General features: G+C 36.4%; 1 protein-coding gene and 2 long non-coding RNA genes across 12 annotated transcripts in view; 2 read left to right on the top strand and 1 right to left on the bottom strand.

Moving 5' to 3' along the window:
- mcf2l2 (MCF.2 cell line derived transforming sequence-like 2) overlaps positions 1-21,157 on the top strand; it is a 193,112-nt gene that overhangs the window by 19,884 nt on the left and 152,071 nt on the right. For all 9 annotated transcript variants that reach the window (XM_081606659.1, XM_081606662.1, XM_081606660.1 and 6 more), the window contains exons 2-3: positions 4,330-4,413; positions 13,741-13,855. In XM_081606659.1, the coding sequence (XP_081462785.1) occupies positions 4,330-4,413; positions 13,741-13,855 (199 nt within the window). The remainder of the gene's footprint in view (positions 1-4,329; positions 4,414-13,740; positions 13,856-21,157) is intronic.
- Positions 3,062-19,233, bottom strand: LOC145551517 (uncharacterized). The gene is made up of 3 exons (XR_014087381.1): positions 18,821-19,233; positions 3,566-3,703; positions 3,062-3,455 (listed from the first exon to the last, which is right to left on the bottom strand). It is a non-coding gene; the product is annotated as an uncharacterized LOC145551517 (long non-coding RNA).
- Positions 5,407-9,270, top strand: LOC103464034 (uncharacterized). 2 transcript variants are annotated; one of them, XR_001776544.2, is made up of 3 exons: positions 5,407-8,574; positions 8,652-8,765; positions 8,854-9,270. It is a non-coding gene; the product is annotated as an uncharacterized LOC103464034 (long non-coding RNA). The 2 variants fall into 2 exon arrangements; XR_533580.3 differs by having other exon boundaries at positions 8,851-9,270.

Raw genomic sequence — 21,157 nt, 5'->3', positions numbered from 1 at the left:
TAACAGCCCCAGCTGCATATGTATGGCACTGTTTTGTTGCAAGTTTGTTAAATGTGACAGGAGGCTGAGGGAGACTAAGATTTGTACATCTGGATATTCAAAATGGTTTTGATGATGTTGATGGTGATGAAGACACGGCTGCTTTTGATGGACCAGGGTTGGATATTTGATCTTTGAATCATCTTATGGAAGAGGAGTTTGTTCTCTGTGGATTTACTCGTTTGCAGAGGTGATAACACAAAGAGAGTAAAAAATGTTATAGGTAAAGTTCACACATTGTGGTTTCAGACATCTTGATATGATTTTTTTTCACCTAACAGAATAAAATAAGTGTAACCATGTTTCCTGTTCAGGGTACTAAAGCTTAGAGTTTGAGCCAATGCTGGAAGTTTTTCTTGCAGTTTTGTTATGTTATGCCATATAGGAAAGCATGCAAGAGCATTAAAGAAAAAGTGAACGCCATCCATCTGACATGTCTGCTTGCTTTTTAAAATTTCCCACACCTCTTTCCCATTTAACATTCTGTTTTTATGGAAGCCCTTTTTACTGACTGATGTGGTGTTCAAGGCCCCCTTGTTCTTCTTGAGGCCAAGTTGACTTTTATAAGCAAATGTCATTTGATTAGTCACAAAACAGGTCACTGCCACTGAGATGTGTGGAATTATTTTGAGGTAAATTAGAACCTCACGCATATCTTTCTGTATCTGCGGCTTATCGACTGGCAAATCTACAGTCTTTATTAGGTGTAATTGCCAAGTATACAAAAATACCAGCAACTTTTTGTTAATATTATATTTAATACATGCTTATATTAGTATTCACATTAACTTCCTTTTGTTCAGGGTTTCTCTCAAATTCATCCCTGAGTAACTATTGGCCTTCACAAAGTTTTCATTTACTCTGTCTCCTGGTGAGTTCCTAAACACAGACTTTCTGTTATGTCTTGAAATAGTCACCAATCTACTCTTTTGCTTTTTGCTTTGCTGTTCCAACAAGAGGAACACTCTATCTGTGAGTGCCTGGCTCCTGTTGCATAACAATTTATACCTTTTACTCCTGCAAATTTCCTGGATACTCCACCTGACCAGTCTTTTATTTTATTTTTTCCTCAACCTATTCTCCAAATTTGCCTGATTTTTAACGTGTACAGCTTGCTAATATCGTGTTGAACCATCTTTTGACTTCTGAGCTACATATCTTTTTACTTGTTTAGCATAGAGATCAGAGATTTGTGTCCACATAAACATGACAGCATCAGGCAAACATTTGTACAAGGCCTTGTACAAATGTAATCAGGTCTTTATAAAAAATAAATATCAACCAGAGGTCACACTAGACTTTTTTAGTGTTCATCATTTTGACTAACGGCATAAAAAATAATTCATCATATTCTATTTTTATCCGTCAATGTCTAAATAATATTAACATGGGTTTTTCTGTTAAATTTAATTTTTATGTGGTTTAATTAATATTTAACAAGTTGGACAGAAAATCCGGATCTCGTCACACATTAATCAAGCAAATGAACATATCTAACTTTTTCTCAGCAGTGATAAAAACCACTGACAGGACAATGACATTAATTGACTCCACTTAAATTATGAGACCCCATCAGCACTTCACCTATTGGGGTCTGAAGCCTCACAACTTCCTCCTGGTCAGCATCTAGAGGAGATATTTGCCAGCTAATTATTCCTGCCGGAATAATTAGCTGGCAAATGGAAGAGATGAAGGCCACGGATGTTAAGACTAGGAAGCTACTAACCATGCATGGAGGATACCACCCCAAATCCAGCACCCTGAGACTGTACACGAGCCGTAAGGAAGGAGGCAGAGGACTAGTGAGTGTGAGAGCCACTGTCCAGGATGAAACATCCAAGATCCATAAATACATCAAGGACAAAGCCTCAACGGACGATGTGCTCAGCGAATGTCTCAGGCAATGGGGAACAGAAGACAAGGTGCTGGAAGTACATCATGGGGGACAAGCTCCTACATGGGATGTACCACCGACAAATAACTGAAGTGGCTGATGTCAGGAAAACCTACCAATGGCTGGAGAAAGCTGGACTCAAGGACAGCACAGAGGCTCTCATCCTGGCCGCCCAGGAACAGGCCCTAAACACCCGAGCAATAGAGGCTCAGATCTACCACACTAGACAAGACCCAAGGTGTAGGTTGTGCAAGGAGGCCCCTGAGACAGTCCAGCACATAATAGCAGGGTGCAAGATGCTGGCAGAAAAAGCGTACATGGAACGACATAACCAAGTGGCGGGCATAGTGTACAGGAACATCTGTGCAGAATATGGACTGGAAGCCCCGAGATCAAAGTGGGGAACACCCCCAAAAGTGGTGGAGAATGACCGAGCTAAGATCCTGTGGGACTTCCAGATCCAGACAGACAAGATGGTAATGGCGAACCAACCGGACATTGTGGTGGTGGATAAAGAACAGAGGAAAGCCGTTGTGGTGGATGTAGCAATACCAAGTGACTACAACATCAGGAAAAAGGAGCATGAGAAATTGGAGAAATACCAGGGCCTCAGGGAGGAACACCCAGGTGAAAATACTTTTATCGAAGTACTTAAACTGTACTATTTTGGAACAACTAATTTTGTGCCTAGTACACTTTAGTAGTATTTAAATAGTATTAAATTACAACTCGTAGTATATTTTAGTATATTATACGTACTTTTTTGGAACAACTTCAAGTGTACTTAGTGTACTTAAAGTATACATTTTAAATATATTTCAGAGCTTTATTATTATATTTTGATATAATTATATTTTGAGTGTAATAATTCTCTCAAGTATATTAAAAATATATTTTTAATATACTTTAAATATATTTTAAATACACTAATAATATATTAGTAATGTATTTAAATTACACTTAATTTTTATTTTTGATTTCCTGCTATTGATAATAAACTACAATTTTAATTACTCGTGAAAGTCTTTATTACTACGTACCTATTTTGTAAATGACACGCATAACTACACTAGAGTACTAACATTGTTTTAGACTACAATTACATGGAAAGATTAATTACACAAGATGTTCAAGGTAATTCAAATATTCTGTTTTATTACCAACATTTTAAAATTGTCCAATTTTACTCACAACTTTAGGAACTTTACATAAATGTAAAGTTTACACATCAAAAGTGAACACATGAACATGAAAATTAAAGTGTGACAATAAAACATGAAAGTGAGGATCAACGACAGAACATTCCCGTTCACTGCACCTTACAGGAACCTAAAAAAAAAAACAATATAGCAATTAAACAGAGAAAGTATTTGTATTTAAAGAGAACAGAAAAATGGCAAATAAAAAAATAATACTTAAAATTTTTAGACGTGGACTCGCCATGTATGTGACATCATAAGAACTGATGATGACTGGGACCGGATGCCTGGGGTGGAAAAACATTTCTGGGTGTCTTCTTTGCCTGTTTATGTTGGAAGTAGAAAAAAAAATAGTCAGCAATGTCATAGAATCAGTTGATGTTGGCATTAACTATGAAGCTGTTTTAAATGTGGACTTAAGGAGACAAGCTACCTTAAAATCTTTCCATCCATGATCTGAACACACTGATCCTTACAGGATGGTGAGGGGGGCTGGTGGTGCCCATCTCCAGCAGCCATCAGATGAGAGGCAGGGTTCACCCTGGACAGGCCATCAGTCCATCACAGTGCCCTGAAAGTCAACAACAAATAAAAATAATTAAAGATAATAATGAAAAATTCTTTCCTGTTACCTTTAAATCAAATCATGTTTTTTTTTCGTTAACTTTTAAGTTATAAAAAAAATAAAACCATGAAAAAAAAATCGGATTTGATGCTTCCAGGTCTAAATAACTGAATGGAGTCAGGTTTCAGTGCATTTAGGTGAGTTTTGTAGTTTGATATTGTTACAGAAAAAGTTTACATGGCTGCCGCACATTTTCACGCTGGCAAAAATTTGACGCAAAAGTACATTTTTATACACGCAGCACATTTTTTGTGCGCACACACGCTTTATGCACGAGACCCCAGAAGTGTTGACCTATTTTTTATGCTTTCCCAATACTTGATTTATTATACACACTGTCTGAGATCTCTGTTTTCTGAGCTGATGCTGGATTATATCTGGGGATGATTTAAAACAGTGCAGTGTGAAAAATATTTTGTTGTCATCAGTAATAAGTGCTGTTTTTTTTTCAGTTTACTTGTTTGGTAACTTGTCTTCAAGCCCTCCATACTGAACATGAACTTTGACTAAATAAACTCACCCATGCAACTGTCATTGCTCGTCAGTTATGTGATCGGTGTCTTTTGTTTCAGATGAAATCATGCAACAGGAGATCAGGCCCCTTCTGGCTGTGGACATCATAGAGCAGCTTCATCGGCAGTTTGCCTTACTTTCAGGTAGATCATTAATCTTCTCTGTCCCACTCTGATATGGTGTGCAATACCATAAAGAAAGTAACTTATTCATTATCTTAGTGAAGTAAATGTTGCCACCAATAAATCTAGGAAAGGTTATAAGGCTATTTGTTCTTATACACTCCAAAGCATTGTATTACCGTAGAAAATACATGGAATTATCATAACTCAATAAACATTTATCCTAAGTAATTTTGACAGTCATGAATGTAGAAAATACAGAAATATATTGTAAAAATATAAGTAATTGTAAAGTTCATAGAAAAATATTGTAATATTGCAAGTTAATTACCAAAACATACTAATCAGCCAAAATTAAAAATGTTGCTGATATTTATATCACATGTAAAACCATAAACAAGACTGCAAAGTAATTTTTTACAAAGAAGAATGAAGGTGATTTTTGCTTTCTTTCAAGAATGCTTTAATCACCAAACTGAAATTCAGCAGTAGACCAGGCATCGATCTGGCAACCCACGATTGCAAGCAAACTCCTACAGCCAAGCCACATCATTTATGAGAATATTTGATTAAATGATGCATTTGAGATTAATTTTTATGCCGACCATAGATTTCTTATACATTAAAGATAATTGTATGTTAGCATCTCTGCTTGGATGAAGCTGAAGTTGGTTCCAGTTGCTGCTTCAATTTGGGAAATGGCTAAAGGGCAATTCCACCTAATTTTCATACCATCGGGTCTTTAATTACTCTAGCTAAAACTGCAACACCTAGACTCTTCAAATCTGGACTAGATTATTCTCAACTCATATCAGAATATTAAAACTAAGTGTGGGATTTGTGAAACTTTATCTGATTTGTGAAACTTCAATAAATAACAATTCTAGTGTTTCCAAAATCATAAAAGTTGTGAAGTCACCCTTCATTGAAGTTTCATAAATCCCACTTGTTTTATATTTGCTATTAGTAGAGAGTAGTCTAGAGAGGTTTTTCATTTTGTTATTGTGATAAACAGCAGGGTTTACAGTAAATGGAGATTGTTATTTGTCATGTAAACAAATAATTATCTAGTTTGTATTGCTGCTGATCCTTCAGCATCAGCAGCAAGTTTCTTTTAACTCTGTTCCTGTAGTTGAGTGTGGCTCAGGAAACTGTGGTGTCCTGAACAACACAGTAAAGTCACTGTGCGCTAGCTAAGGCTGCTAACTAGCAGGTGCTAGCTCAGGGTGCTGAGAGCCCAGTAGGCCTGGTCCTTGTCAGAATGCGGCTACTGTCTTTGAAATCAAGCTTCTGGTATTTTGCACGTTCAGGAGGAGGAGAAGGAAACACATCTCTGCATCACAGGTGAGCTCCTTTCACGGTTTTAACTGAAGTTAGATAACTTTAACCAACTGATACAGAAATGTGTCATTTCTGAGCCATGCTGTTTATGTACATGCACTGCAGCTAGATATTTTTACTATATGGAACATTTAATTTTCTCAGTTGCAACACTTTCATTAATGTTTCTGTAGGAACAACTGCATAAATTATATTTCTGGTTTACTTCAGACTGCATGTGCTTAAAGTTATTGTTAATGGCAGAAGCAACTTTTTCCAAGTTTGGTTCAGTAATTAATTTGAATTAGTTTGAGCGTGAAATGTTCATGCATGCAAGTTAAATCTGTGAAGAACGTTAGCTTTAGTTTCAATACTTTGGTAATACTTGGAAGTATAAAGCTTGGCATCAGAGATAATATTTAATATTTTCCTTTGACCTCTTGACTCTCACCCCCAAAATACTTGCACTAAAGTCACTGGGTCCATGACAGTTGAAGGATTTTAAGATAAGAGAATTTAAATATTAATATTTTACAGTTTTTCTCAGTTTGGGCGCATTTCTCAGAACAGAATTGAAATTCGTAAAGCTACCTGTTCAATCTTCAAATTACTGTGTCACTTCTGCACATCAAAAAAATGAGTTTCTCATTCCTTTTGCAAGTTTTGCTTTTGTACATCATGTAGCTGATTATGTGCACTTCTCTGCTTTTCCCCATTTGTAATTTGCTTTAATCGTGTTGATCAAAATATGTTAAACGTGTCTGTGTTGAATTCTCAACTTCCAAAACAGCATAAGTTCATTGTGTAAGTCTTAACATGCATAAGTCTTAAAGTTGTCATAATGTCAATCATATTTTAATTAATTTATAATTGGTTCTTTTCTAAATCTGTCCTGAATTGGTAAATTGCTCCCAAGTGAGTCCTGAGTTTCTCTACCAGGTCAATGTATGAACCATTAGCTCATCCAACGATCAACCAGTTTGGAAACAGATTGAAGGTGCATCTTGTGAACCATCAGTTGGCAACAATATGGTCTATATCAGTGGTCCCCAACCCCCGGTCCGTGTACCAATTGGTACCGGGCTGCGCAAGAAATAATTAAATATTTCTGTTTTAGTCTGGAGGATCTTTTATTTTGAAAAACCTTTAACCGGATTCTCTCGGTTACTTGCGCGCCAACACCGAGCCCACAAACAGCAAAATGAGTAAGAAACAGATCCGATGTCTTTGGAAAGTTTCTTTGCAAAGGGGAAAAGGCCCAGAGAAGAGACAGGAGAGACAGTGGTCGAGAGGAGACGAGTAGAGCTTGTGAGTCTTACGGAAAGATTTAAGAATTGTCGGCTGATTCTTCAAACCTCTGTGACCACAGAGCTGATAAGTACAACAGGTTCGATCGGTTCGTGTCTCCAAGGCAGGAGCAGCACACCACACGAACCGATTCCACTCACGAACATCGTGATTCCAGAAGAAAATCCACAAAACTCCCAACATAGCATACAGGAATTTAGAATAACCAAACACGGATGAAGATGTAGAAGCAATATCAGGATGCAGAGCCATTTTAAGAGATAAAAGACGTAACAAAAAGAAAAGGCGGTGGATAAAAGACTACGGGAGCAGCCGCTCTATTTGCTGCACTATGATTTGGAGGTGAATATGTTTTTTCATAGATAACATTTTTAACTGAATAAACATATATAATAGTGACCTTTACATATAATAATAAACATTTCCACATATCATCTCCGATATCCACCGGACTCTCAGTTGCGCGATGTCTCAGCTGTTTGGGATTGCCCTCTGTTCTTACGTCACCGCGCTTTCTGATAGGCTACCTGTCACATTCAACAGGTTGTATTCTCGTTCCCAGTCAGGGAAAACCCCACAGGCTGTGATAAACACCAACATGCAGAAGCCTTATCTGACGGTTCACCCCACCCCCCTGTCTTCCCCCGGGGCCGCAGCAAAATCTTCCAAGTCTTGACCGGTCTGCGGTAATGAAAAGGTTGGGAACCACTGGTCTATATAGCCAGAACACAACACAATGTTATATTTCTGAGAACTGATGAACAAGTATCTGGACATAGTGAAAAGCCAGAGAGAAGAAGAGGAGTGAGGCTGAGGAGGAAATAGTTGGGAGGGAAGCAGAAGAAGAGTCAGAAGAGGCTGAGGACATCTGCCAGTTTCCATCAGTCCAACATCAGGATATGGCTGCAACATAATGCTGATGGACGTCCTCCCACCCTACTGTTCATTCCTTAACCCCACTGAGGAACCTTTGTCAGCATGACGATGGAAATTAAAATGTGATTTAATTTCTACAGCACTGTACAGTTTTCCATGAGGAGATTGTCCTGTGGTTCCTTTTCTCCTTTTTTTGTTCTCTGCATTTCTGTCTTTTTCTTTCTGAATCACCATGACATGGTCCATCAATAAATTACAGCAAAAGCGTAAATGTGAATTTTGTAGTCACTTCCCATGACTAATCAATTCTTATCGTAAGTCTTATCTGTACATAGAGAAACTATAACTTATTATTTTGAGTCACTGATATGTTAACTGACAGAATTTTGAGAGCTGAACTAAGAATTTTTCAAGCAAACAAATGCTATTTTTGCTGTTACTACAAATTGTTTTGAGAAATGCGCTTACTGATTTGTAAATGCCAACAATGACTTGAGAAATGCACCAAAAGTGACTGAGAAAAACTAACATAGCATAAATCGTCTCAGGTGTATCCATTTGTTTGCCTGTATGAAAAGTGTACACATTTACAGCTTTGTTTCTGCTAGCTTGCAGGAATTGTAACTTACATAAATGGTTGAAGACAACTTATTGGCCTTCATGAGACTCAGATAAATGGTGAGTATCTATTTCATAAATTGCCTAAACAGTTATATTTGTTTTTATTTATGTTTTTTGTTTGTGTATTTTGTCAGGTTGCAGAGAGGATCAGACCTGTCAACAACAAACAAAGATTTAAGAACTACTGACTTTTCAGTCAGAAATGATCACACCGCCTGGTTGAAGTCTCCATATGCAAGTCAACAAAGGTGAAACAGACATTTAAGCGAATGGTGCATTTATATGATGTTCATATAGTGCATCTTTCTAACTTTTGCTTTGTTTGTTTTCCAGCAGAGAGGAAACACTCGATTGACAACATGTGAGTCTCAATTTCAACCTGTGACTGGAAAGACTACAACCATCCTGAGCAAAGTCTGAACTCAGTGACTTGTGACTCTCAACCCAGAACAAGAATCCTTTTATCACCGGTTTTTCTTCTACAGTAGGTTCTCTTTTATGTGGACACATGCAGTTTTTTTTGTTTGTTTTGTTTTCCAGATCTCAGTAATACCATGAGGAAACTGGACAGAAAATAGAATTGGTTCTGTTTTTAACTGAATTGTTAAATAGAAATTGTTTCTTTAAGTGGATTACTCGTAATCTGTATTTTTGTTTAATTTGAATTTATTTTCTTTATAACTTTCTGTATAGAAATGCTGACAAGTTACACTTCCTTGTGTGTTGTACTATAATTTTTATGGTAAAATTCTGGTAAGAACAGTGACCAGTAATTAATAATAAGTAATAAGTAAGTAATAAGGTTTTTTTTTTTTTTTTACAATAAAATGTCAATATATCATGCAGTCTGGCCGTGTTTTTCACTTATGTAGATACTATGCCTTAGCATAGTAGATACTATGCCTCAGCATAGTAGATACTATGCCTGAGCATAGTATCTACTATGCCTCAGCATAGTAGATACTATGCCTGAGCATAGTATCTACTATGCTTCAGCATAGTAGATACTATGCTATGGCAAAATGTGGTTTTGCCATATTTACTATGGCAAAACCACATTTAAATTTTTTATTTAACATATTTTAGGAAATATGGTATTTTACCGTATTTGGGAAATACGGTAAAATACTGGCAGTTTTGGTTGCCAGAATTTTACCATATAAAGACGGTAAAATTCTGGCAACCACAGCTGCCAGTTTTTTACCGTAAATTGAGGCCGTTTTTTTTTTACAGTGTACCTGAGATTAAAATAAGAAATTTAAAACCTGCTGGAATAGCATCGAAAACAACCACAAATTCTTTAGGGGTCACAGGGAAGTTATATTTACAAAGAACAGTTGACCATTCTCGTTAAACAATTGTTTTACAGATATAATATCATTATCCACCCAATTCTCAAAGAATAAGGATTTATGCTTGAAGCAAATATTTTGGTTATTCCAAATAAAACAGTTATGAGGGGAAAAGTTATGTTTATAAATTAATGTCCAGGATAAAAGAAGTTATTTATGGAAGCTAGATAAATTAACAGGGAGCTTTTCTATTTTGAAGTTACATCTTAACAAAAAGTCTTCGCCACCCAAGGATTTAAAGACTTGTGAAGGAAACCAATGCCACATTGAAGTAGGATTTTTCAGATATCTTTGGATCCACCTAAATTTGAAAGTAGAATGTAGGGTATTAAAGTCCAGCACATTGAAACCCCCTGAACTTAGTCTATTGATCATAACATTCTTCCTAATGAGATGGGGCTTTTTTTCCCAAATGAAATCAAAGAGTATTTGATCAATTTTTGTGTGTAGGCTGTTTGGGACATTAAGGGCTGAACTGGCATAGACAAGACGAGACAAATGCCATCTTTTTTTTATACAGAAGCCTTTTAAATGCATGACGTCATGCCCGCTCCGGAGCGGGCATCGACTCCCTGATGCCCTTAGGCATCGACTCCTGCATGTCTGTCCTGTACATGCAGGACAGACAGCTCCAGCAATATCAATATCATCAGCGTAAAGAGATATTTTGTTGTTTATTCCCCCAAGGGTGTTTTCACTTCTGATAGTCTGTTAGACTTGATTGGATTGGGGACCAAAATCGCAACATTTGTTACATTTTCAGCTGGTGTGGTTCGCATTGACACTGCACCGTGTCAAAGGACCCAAACTGTCCAGTTGTTCTTTATTGAAGTTTTAAAAAATGACAGTGACTGGAGATGATAAACAGAACTTTAAAACATATTCTGCTTTTCCTGGCCCTCAGTGTCAGCTATATTCTACTTGCAAACCTGTAGACTAACTGAAATTGTAGGAAACTTTCAGTAAGCTTCCAGTAACCTTCCAATAACTGAGAAAGGTTGAAATTTTTGTCTGTAGGTATCTATAAAGAATCATAACAAGAAGTACCATAAAAAATAAAACTAAAAGAATTTTAGTTTTTCAGGAAATCCCAAACACAAAACGTTATGTCTGTCCCAACAATCTCTGCACTCCCAAGACACTAAAACAAATATCGTTATTGTCAAATCAGTCCATAATATAAACGAAAACACAACCTCAGCTGTGTTTTACACCAACTTTCAAAGTACAAATCACAACAAATTAAATTGTGTTCAATAGACCCTCCGTGGGTTTGATACAAAGGTTATTGTGACATATTGGCATACACTACTGCGTTCTAATATTTTTTTAAGCATAATGTATTTGAGTGACCAGGCTGGTACAGTTTTAGCACAAGAGCAGATGTCACTAGTGAGCAATGAATGTAATGAAGCAATAAGCTGGGAAGCCTCATTGCTTCACGAGGCTTCATTTGGCCAACACTAACTGCAAGGGACTAACATCAAATTTCCCTTCCTTATTTATTTCTCAAAAAATATCAACATTATTTTTGCAATAAAGATGAAATTCTGGGTTTATTTACCTTCTTTAAGACAGCAGAAAATCAGTAGTCACATGATCATGTCACAGGAAACTGCACAGAGGTACTTCTTTCCGTTTAGCTTTTTCATCTGCAACAAGCCTGCAAAGTAAGATAAGTAAGGTAAGATAGGTAGGTAAGTTAATTTTATTTATATAGCACATTTTCAACAACAAGGCAATTCAAAGGCCTTTTAAGGACTCCATCTTTACACACAGTGCCCTCTGGTGGCCACCATGAAACCATACTTTTTCACTTGGCTAGATAAACAATAAGCAGAAGAATCACTAATCTAAGAAACAAATCCATAATAAATAAACTGACACAGAGGAAAAACCAAAAATGATAAGGTATAAGAAAATAAATAAGGAAATTATCAAAACGGAAACATAAATCAAACTAAAAGTCCAAATAGCTATGGATCATAGCAGTCTTTTTATTAGGTCCTTAATTTTAAAAGAAATCAGTTGTATGGATATTCTAGATTGAGTAAATGTAATTTTAGATTAGTACTTTGCATTTTTTATTAAATAAAATAAAGCTGACTTCCAATGTTTTCCACTTACATACATAATAAACAGCAGTGAGTCTAGAACTGGTTGTAAATGCTCCTCTACAGCTAATAATTTGTCTTCCAGGTGGAAGTGTGTACAACATGGTAGCTCTACACTCCATTACATACATTTCATGTGTTTTAGAATTCAGCATCCCCAGCTTTAGATGTCCTTTAGCTGAATTTGGTAGGCCAGCATTCCATTATAATTTTAAGTCTGGTTAGAAATCTAAATTCTTCCACGTCCCTAATTAGTCTGGGCACCCTCAGAGTTTCCAGATGTGCTGTTAGAGCTGGCACAGCTGTGTTTGTGGTTCTGCCAGGAAAAGGAGGTTCCTTTTCAGTTTTCTCAACATCTAAATACAGTGTTTTGCAAACGTTCCTCTTTCAGCATCTATTTTGTTCAGAATGTTGATGTTTTTGCGCTATAAGCTTTACAGCAGCTTAATTGCTTAATTAATTCACAAGTTGGATATGTTTTTGCCGTTATGCAGTCATATTCAAAATAACAGGTAATGTGTTCTGATGAGGGTCATTTGTCAGGTTCAAAGAAACCTTTTGAAAATAACATGCTAATAGCAGGTATAGTCCATTACATCTACTAATAAATACAGAGAATAGAAATTATATGTAATCACCTGACATCAAAACATTAACAGAGCTGTTTTCAGGGAAACCTTATGCACTACTGCTAAAGTGAGTCCACCTGACTGACTCTCCATTCGTCTTGCAACATGTCAGGGTTAGGGTTCCACCCTCCTTCACTGGAAGTGCAAGTTTTAAAGTGACAAATTGAAGTGAGATGTCTGCCCTTCCTAGCTTTTAACCTAAAAATGATCCATAATATAGTTGCACAGTCAGTGTTTTTTATTTAGCATTCATTTGAATCGGTTAGAATTTGGAGTATGAAAGAAGACATTTAAAAAGTGTATTATAAATGTAGCCACCAATATTAAGGTCACACACTAACATTTAATTGGAGTTGTTTTTCTTTGATTTAACTTCAAACATTCAAATGATCATTGATCACAAGATATTTTTCAGACCACATTTCTTCTTCATAGACGACGACGGTTTCTCACTATCCTTCCAGCCTTTAATCATACTTTGGACAGTTCTAAACAAAAGTTTAGTCATTTCTGCATCTCCTTAAATGTTTACTCAGCTTGATGCCAGTGATTTCTTCTTAAACAAACATCCTCTCCATAACCACAGGATGTATCTTTCTACATGGCTGTTTAAGAAACGAGAAGCTGTTGTTTGTATCAGCTGGGGTTAAATAACTTGTTACCAGCAGAAAAATAATCTCTCGTTGCAGTAATTATCCAATAGGAGGCTTGTACCTATTAGTTTAATTAAATTCAGGTGGGGACTGTACTTAACTTAGATAAAAGGTAAAAAGTTAGGCTCCAGTCTAATTCACTTCAGTTTTATTTCAGTAACAGTTTTCTAAATCATTTGAGATATTTAGAATTTAGAGGATCCATTTAATCAGACTCTGAATGACTGAAGTTTTGATTTAATATTCCATGCTTAAAGGAGTATATACTGTTAGTGCCCAAGAATAGACTGTTAATAATTGTTTACGTGGTCAGTACTGTGGAGCACTCTTTTACCTCTCACACAATCACAGCTAGGAATGAACCATCATCATGTAATTTCTGTTGGATATTGTTGCACGATTTTTGGCAATGAACTGCAATAAAGCAAAGATTAAAAAGGGCAATAAATATTACATGGGTGTTTTTGTGCTGAAGGAGGGCGAGGAAAGGACGGTGCCCCCATCATCACTTTCCCAGAGTGCTCAGGTTTCAATGAAGTGCCAGAAGAAGATTTCCTTAATGTAGTCACCTATCTGACCAGCATACCCAGGTAAGTCCACACACAGGAAAACTCATAGACATAATATAGGAATAGGCACCTCATGGACCGCTCTCGCCTATTGTCATGATCCGTGTTTCTATGTGTTTATTTTCTAGTTTCTGTGTGATTCTGTTCCCTGTTAGTCCTGTCTCTGCGTCTTTCCCCGTTGATTGTCTCCCAGGTGTGTCTCGTTCCCGTGATTGCCCCGTGTGTATTTAGTCTCCCCTGTTGTCTGTGTTCTTCGTCGGGTCCTTGTCAATAGTTTGTCAATTGAATGTCCATTGATGTCACCTGTCTCCGTACTGCCAGTTGTCCTCGTGCTGTTTCCCCGTTGTTCCTTGTTGTACCTCTTTGTCATTAAATTCATCGTTTTTTCCGTCATAACCTGGGCCTAGCGTCATCTCCTCACCACTACCAACCCCACATCCTGACACCTATTGTCGCTGACAAGATTTAGGGCGGCCATCTTGGAACAGTCAACTGCTCCACTCAGCGTTATATGTTTGGCAGGCACAATGACAAAGCGCATTTAATCGATTATAACACGCTTTTTTGTTACTGGAAACCTTATACAAACAGTTATCAAAGCTACATTTATAAACAATTGTATTTTTTAAGTTTTATAATTGTATTGATACATAGTTCAGAATAATATGCTTAGTGGGGAAAATAGAATAGGAATAGAATATTCTGATATTGATGTATGATGAGCATAGCATTTTACAAAGCACACAGCCGTTCATAATTTATTTAATAAATTATTCAGTAATATCAATACATATTTATATAAATATACAAACACAAATAATGAATAATAATGATACAAATAAATAATGATTAATACTAAATAATATAATAATTAATGTGGAACTGCAGAAAAAAAGAAAAATAAACAAAAGCAAAAATTTAATTGTTAATGCATGTCACCATGAGAAAAGCCTACTGAGTTTTGCTTAAAAAAACTTTTTCAAAAATAAAATGACACATCTTTGTCTCATGAAGTGAATTTTTATTTTTTTTTGCAAAACAAACTTATTTGTGCATGTCAGAAATCTTTTCTTGCTATTCTAAGATTTTATTTGTGACTCAAAGTTTTGCTTGTGATTCTCACATAACGTCGTGGGCAGGGCCTAAAATCGCAACAAAAGATTTCTGATGTGTGCAAATAAAGCTTTTTAGTTATCTTGCTTTACTAGCAAAGTCGTTAGCTAGCAGCTAGCTAACAGCACAACAGCAACAGCCTAATGTCTGTATAATAAAAATACTGAATCGATAGATAAGAACAGTTTTTCCTCACCTGGCTGTCTCCTCCCACTCAGTAGTTCTTCAGAGAAAGGCAGACGCAGAGGCCTGTCAGTGTCTGTTGTATTTCATTACCTCTCTGCTTAAATCACTACTCCGTGCTGAAGCAGAAACGATAAAACGTTCAACGTTTTCCGTCATCTGACAAGTAGCTAGTCTACTCCACTTTATTCACCAAAAACTTTTTAATTCACCAAAAACCTTTCTGTAATCTGGAACGTTCGCTACGTCGAGCTCCGCAGCTAGCTGCCTTTTCTCACTGTGCGAGAGGCAATTGTGTCGTGCATCACGGGCAAAAGGTCAAAGGTGACGGGAGGAGCAGGGGTAGGGGTTATGTTGTTTTTCTTGAAAAATACAAAAAAAAATATATAATAATTTTAGTACATGTTATGTGTCAGAAGAGGGCTTAGGAAATAACACCAAAAAAAAATTGGACCAAAAGGGCACTTGGGGGCAAGGAGCTAAAGGGGCAGGTGCTCAAGCACCCCTCTGCACGTGCCTGCATACTAGACATTTCCTTAATCCAGTAATCTGTCATATTTTACATTAGAACAGGATTTAACAAAAAGTCTGCATTTGATCTATTCAGGAAGTCTTTATTTTTGTGCCCTGCTATAAGCCTGATACAAATTTTTCATTTGTATCAGAAATGAAAAATTATAAATCCAAACTACGTGTTGGAAACCTGTGTTTGTTGACTGACCTTTATTTGTCAGGATTAAGAGACAAAAGTTGAAAAAAGATTGATTCTCTTCGCATTTAAAATAACACAAAACAGCGTAAAAAGACCTCCACACAAGACCCCGTTTATTTATTTCAGTGATTCTCGAGAATAGGGACAAAATGGGTTTTAATTTTCCCTTCTTTTTTTAAAATTATTTTTCAACCTTATGTATGCAAATATGACAAATAATGTTTTGGAAATGTAAAGATGCTAAGGAGCACTGATTGAAGGAGTTTTTTAAATTTTATTTTTATTGACAATAAGGTGGTTTACAAAATAGCAAAATTAATACAAATAAGTAACAAAACAGAGAGGATTAATAATGCCAGGGTGTTACATATGAAGCACAAACAAAATGAAAAGCAAATATACAAATAAAAAGTTAACTCAAAAAGATGTTAAAGTGAGAGCACATGTCCATTGTCTTAATGGCTTTTCTATTTTTTGAATACTGGAGAGATGTAATATATTGCTTGAATTCCTCTTTAAAGGCTGAAAAGCGAGGTTTCTGATTTGAGAATTTCGATTTATGTATATAATATTTTGCGACTAATAAAATTAGGTTGATAATATAAAAATGTTTTGTTTTATTAGTGGGATAAGAACATATTAGTGGGATAAGAACATATTTATATAAGTGAGGGAAAAGTCATCAAGAATTGTTTGAGAAATAAATGATAAATGTACAAATATCTTGCCAGAAAATACATGAGAAATAGCATGACCAGAATAAGTGACAGAGATCTTCTCCATAGAGTTGGCAGAATGAACAATTTGTGTCAATGTCTATTTTGTATCGTTGAAGGAAAAACGTGCAAGGATAAAAACGATGGATTATCTTAAAAGACACTTCTTTGATCTTATTAAAAATTAAATATTTAGACTGGGAAACCAACCTGAACTGGGTTGGGGGCAAAGTTATTCCAATAAGAGATAACACTAGTAACAGAAACGATGTCCTTCTGGAATAAGACACGTACATTACGGTTGTTCTTTCGCTTTCTTGTGGAAAAACAGATTTGACCAACATTAGTGACAGCAGGGTCTAGACCTGGTGGAGTCAGAACAGAAGTTACAGAAGATTTAAGAAGCATAACACCAGACAGGATGGCATCAAAAACAAGTGCATATTCCTTTGGTGGTATGGGGAGACCAAACCTTTCTAGAAGTTCAGAATAAGACATTAAGATACCATCAGGACTAAAAAGCTGCTGAACCAAGATGATTCCATGTTCAAACCAATATTCCAAGAATAAAGATTTATGTTTGTACAGAATGTCTCCATTGTTCCAAATATAATATCGATGGGATGAAAAATTATGCTTGTAAATTAGAGACCAGGAAATAAGCATTTGTTTGTGGAAATTAGATAGCTTTATGGGTAGTTTTTCAATTTTGTAGTTGCAAAGGAGAATAAAATTAAGGCCACCAAGTTTTGAGAATAAAAAGTTAGGTATAAAATTCCAGATTGAGGATGGATTTTTAAGAAATTGTTTAATCCATCTTATTTTGAATGTATTATTTAAGGTTGAAAAATCAAGAAAATTGAGGCCACCAAGTTCAAATGAGTTCATCAAGACTGACTTCCTGATATAATGAATCCTATTTTTCCATACAAATCTATAAAGCATTTTATCAATGATGTCAGTTGTTTGTTTGTTTATAGAAAGAGACAAAGCTGGATAAGTTAAACGGGAGATGCCTTCTGCTTTTGTTAACAAAATTCTTCCTTGAATTGATAAATCTTTTTGAAGCCAATAATTTAGTTTCTTTTGTACATTTTCTATAATAGGGTTAAAGTTCAGAGCACTTCTAGAATTTTGATCTTTGTTGATCATTATGCGGAGATAGGTGACAGATTCTTTTACAGGAATATTATAAATGGAGGATGTGTTACTCTTTTTAAGGGCTAAAAGTTCACATTTATTAATGTTAAGGTAGAGTCCAGAGGCTCTGGAAAATTTCTCAACTATATCAATTGCTAAAGAAACCTGAGAAGCATCTTTTGAAAATAAAGTGGTATCGTCGGCTAGTTGACTAATTATAATCTTTTTTTATCAGCAATAGAGATACCTTTGAACTGGTTGATTTTAATGAAATCTGAAAGTAATTGAGAGCAGATCAAAAAGAGGTATGGGGGCACTGGGCAACCTTGCCTGACACCTCGCTTTAGATCAAATCTGGGAGACGTACCAGTGTGAAGCTTGATTGAACAATTAGCATTTTTATACTTGGTTTGGATTGCAGCACAAAAGTTAAGGGCCAAAACCAAATTTCTCTAATGTTTGAAAAATAAAATTATGTTCAATGGTGTCAAAGGCTTTACGGAAATCTAAAAATAATATAAGGCTGTCATCATGGCACAAATCTGCATAGTTAATCAGATCCAACACCAGCCTGATGTTGTTAGCTATATGTCTTTGTGTCATGAAACCATTTTGGGGGGAATCAGATTTTATTTATCACTACAGAAGGGTTCAGTGAATGCGCATATGAAACTGGTGGGTTCGATACCTCAAAAAAGGTTAAGAACCACTGGTTTGTCGGATATTTGAAAAAATTATATTTTGTGTATATTTTATTCAAATTTTGTGCTTTATCCATAGGACCTGTTTTGTCCCTATTCTCAAGAATCACTGATTTATTTTATTTTGATAGCTGCCGATTAAACTGAAAGTTACAACATTGACATGATTACATGAGTAGTTTTTACCGAGAAATCGATCAGAAGCGCATTGAAAATGGTGAGATCCGCCTCTCTGGCTGCAATGCGCGCTCCCGACACAGGGGGAACAGAATTTCGCACAAGAACTGAATCTCGGTTAGCGTTCATAGCGGGGCTGAACCCGGTATTACACCAAGCGCTGTAGCTAATATTAGCTGGTATCTCGCCGGTGGACATATAATATTCTAATCACAATATATGCGCAATAATATGTCCATATTACTTGTGAAATGGTGTCTGTCAAGCCCTCACATCAATAGTCCATCGATCCGAACAACAATTTCCCTCAGGGCTTAGTAATCTTCTGTTGTTTTGGTTGAGCAAAGTAGGAGGGACGACCGCTCCAAGATGGCCGCCGTATTTCCTGCGTCGGAGCAGCCAATGCAGGGTTTACTCTTATGTCTATGGGAAAACTCAGGACTCTACGGAAGCGCATTGCTATCACGCAGGAAAAAAAAAATCGAGCGCTATCACGTTATAACGTGATACGTATCTTGTTAAAACGTGATACGTATCTTGTTAAAACGTGATACGTATCTTGTTAAAACGTGATACGTATCTTGTTAAAACGTGATAGTTATCTTGTTAAAACGTGATACGTATCTTGTTAAAACGTGATAATTCTATGTCCAGGAAGTGGCGATATTATGCTAGGCTAGTACAGTGGCTGACATGAATTATTCAGGTTTCCCTTCATGTTTGGTCTACACGGATATGGATGCTGCTTTTTTTATTTATGATTTATTTTTGACAAAAGGGAAGAGAGAGGAAGTCTTTTATTTTGAAGAATGCTTAACAGGATCTAATTTTTTGTCTTTTGCCACTATCTAGCCTTCTGTTTATTTTGGTTGCTTGGTTACGAACAGCCGTTGCCGTTATGCACCTATTGTACTGTTCAATAAAAATGTTTTACAGAAAATGTTCAGCAAATACATCTGAGCCTCCGTTCTAATCGCTCTTTAACCATTTCCCGAATCAGAAGCTACAATCGGAAGCCAACTTCAGCTTCGATCCAGACAGTCAGGAACTCCTCCACAGCTAGAGAACCAAACTGACGTTTCCTTCTGTGCAGCCCCGTTCTGTTTAGGATCCTGCTCAGAGTAGCTATTAATGGTTTTAACCACAGTGCAAAGCAGCATCCATATCAGTGTAGACCAAACATGAAGGGAAACCTGACCAATTCATGTTAGCCACTGTAAAAGCCTAGCATAATATCGCCACTTCCTGGACATAAAATTATCACGTTTTAACAAGATACGTATCACGTTTTAACAAGATACATAACACGTTTTAACAAGATACATATCACGTTTTAACAAGATAACTATCACGTTTTAACAAGATACATATCACGTTTTAACAAGATAACTATCACGTTTTAACAAGATATGTATCACGTTTTAACAAGATAGTATCACGTTATAACGTGATAGCGCTCGAATTTTTTTTTCCCTGCGTGATAGCAATGCGCTTCCGTAGGACTCAAATGTTTGTCAAGGAGAGGTTTTTACTCTTTAAAGCTACAGTATGTAACTTAAAAGAAAATGTTTTTACTGATTTATTAAATTGTCACTGGGTGGTAACAGTATAACATAAAATAAATAATCTGTGAACAAATTGAGCTCCTTTGCCTTATCCCAGTGGTCCTACTACCATCTGCAGAAATACACAGCTCAGTCAGAAACAATCACTCACAATCAGGAGGAGGGTCTAAGCACTGTCAATCAAGCTCGTGTGTGTACTACTAACACTCTCCCCCTTGCTCTCTGTTATGCTACAGTTCTTTCCCCACACTGGAGGCTAGCATGAATGCTCAGGCTAACTGGCATAGCCACCTTTGACGACAGATGAACAGTTTTCCTGGAATGATGGTTTCTCCGCCATTAGCACAGCTCCAGTGATGGGTCGGTCAAGCACCTTTTGGCTCTTAGAAGTCAATGACTTGAGCAGTCTCCTCACAGAGAGTCATTCTTCATTATAAGGGCTACAAACACATCAGTGTCTGAGCGTCACACCACAAGACAGGTGTAGAGAGAAAGAAAAATTGAGAGGAAGGAGCCGTCTCCCCACATTGTCCCTCTTTTGCTGCTCAGTTCTCACTCCCAGTGGAAGTGCTCTACAACAGAACTTTGTTTTCATTAGCATGGCAGCTTTATGGCCGATCCCATGTGAGGATATGGGATTGTACCATTATGTGAAAACAGAAAGGGAAACAGACAGTACACCCAAGTTTAGTCCATCTCTTCAGTCAACAGACAGAGGTAAGGTAAAGTAAGGTCATTTTATTTATATAGCACATTTTCAGCAACAAGGCAATTCAAAGTGCTTTTTGAGAATGCATCTCACAAACTCATAAATATAACTGACACCTGTAACAGAAGCAGCATCTGGGTGACAATAAAGATATTATATAATAATATATAATTATTATTTGTCCGTTTGATAGATTTGGTTGCAGTGGCAACCAGTTCATTTGTTTTTAATTAAAACTTTGAAATAAAAATATACAAACGTAAGAATGCACGCTTTCATATCAGAACAAATACATAAAATTAAATAA

The sequence above is a fragment of the Poecilia reticulata genome, chromosome 4 (genome assembly GCF_904066995.2).
Source record: "Poecilia reticulata chromosome 4, P_reticulata-male-v2, whole genome shotgun sequence".
Lineage (NCBI taxonomy): Eukaryota > Metazoa > Chordata > Actinopteri > Cyprinodontiformes > Poeciliidae > Poecilia > Poecilia reticulata.
Note: the sequence above shows the minus strand (reverse complement) of the source record. Positions and strands in the feature narration are given on the sequence as shown.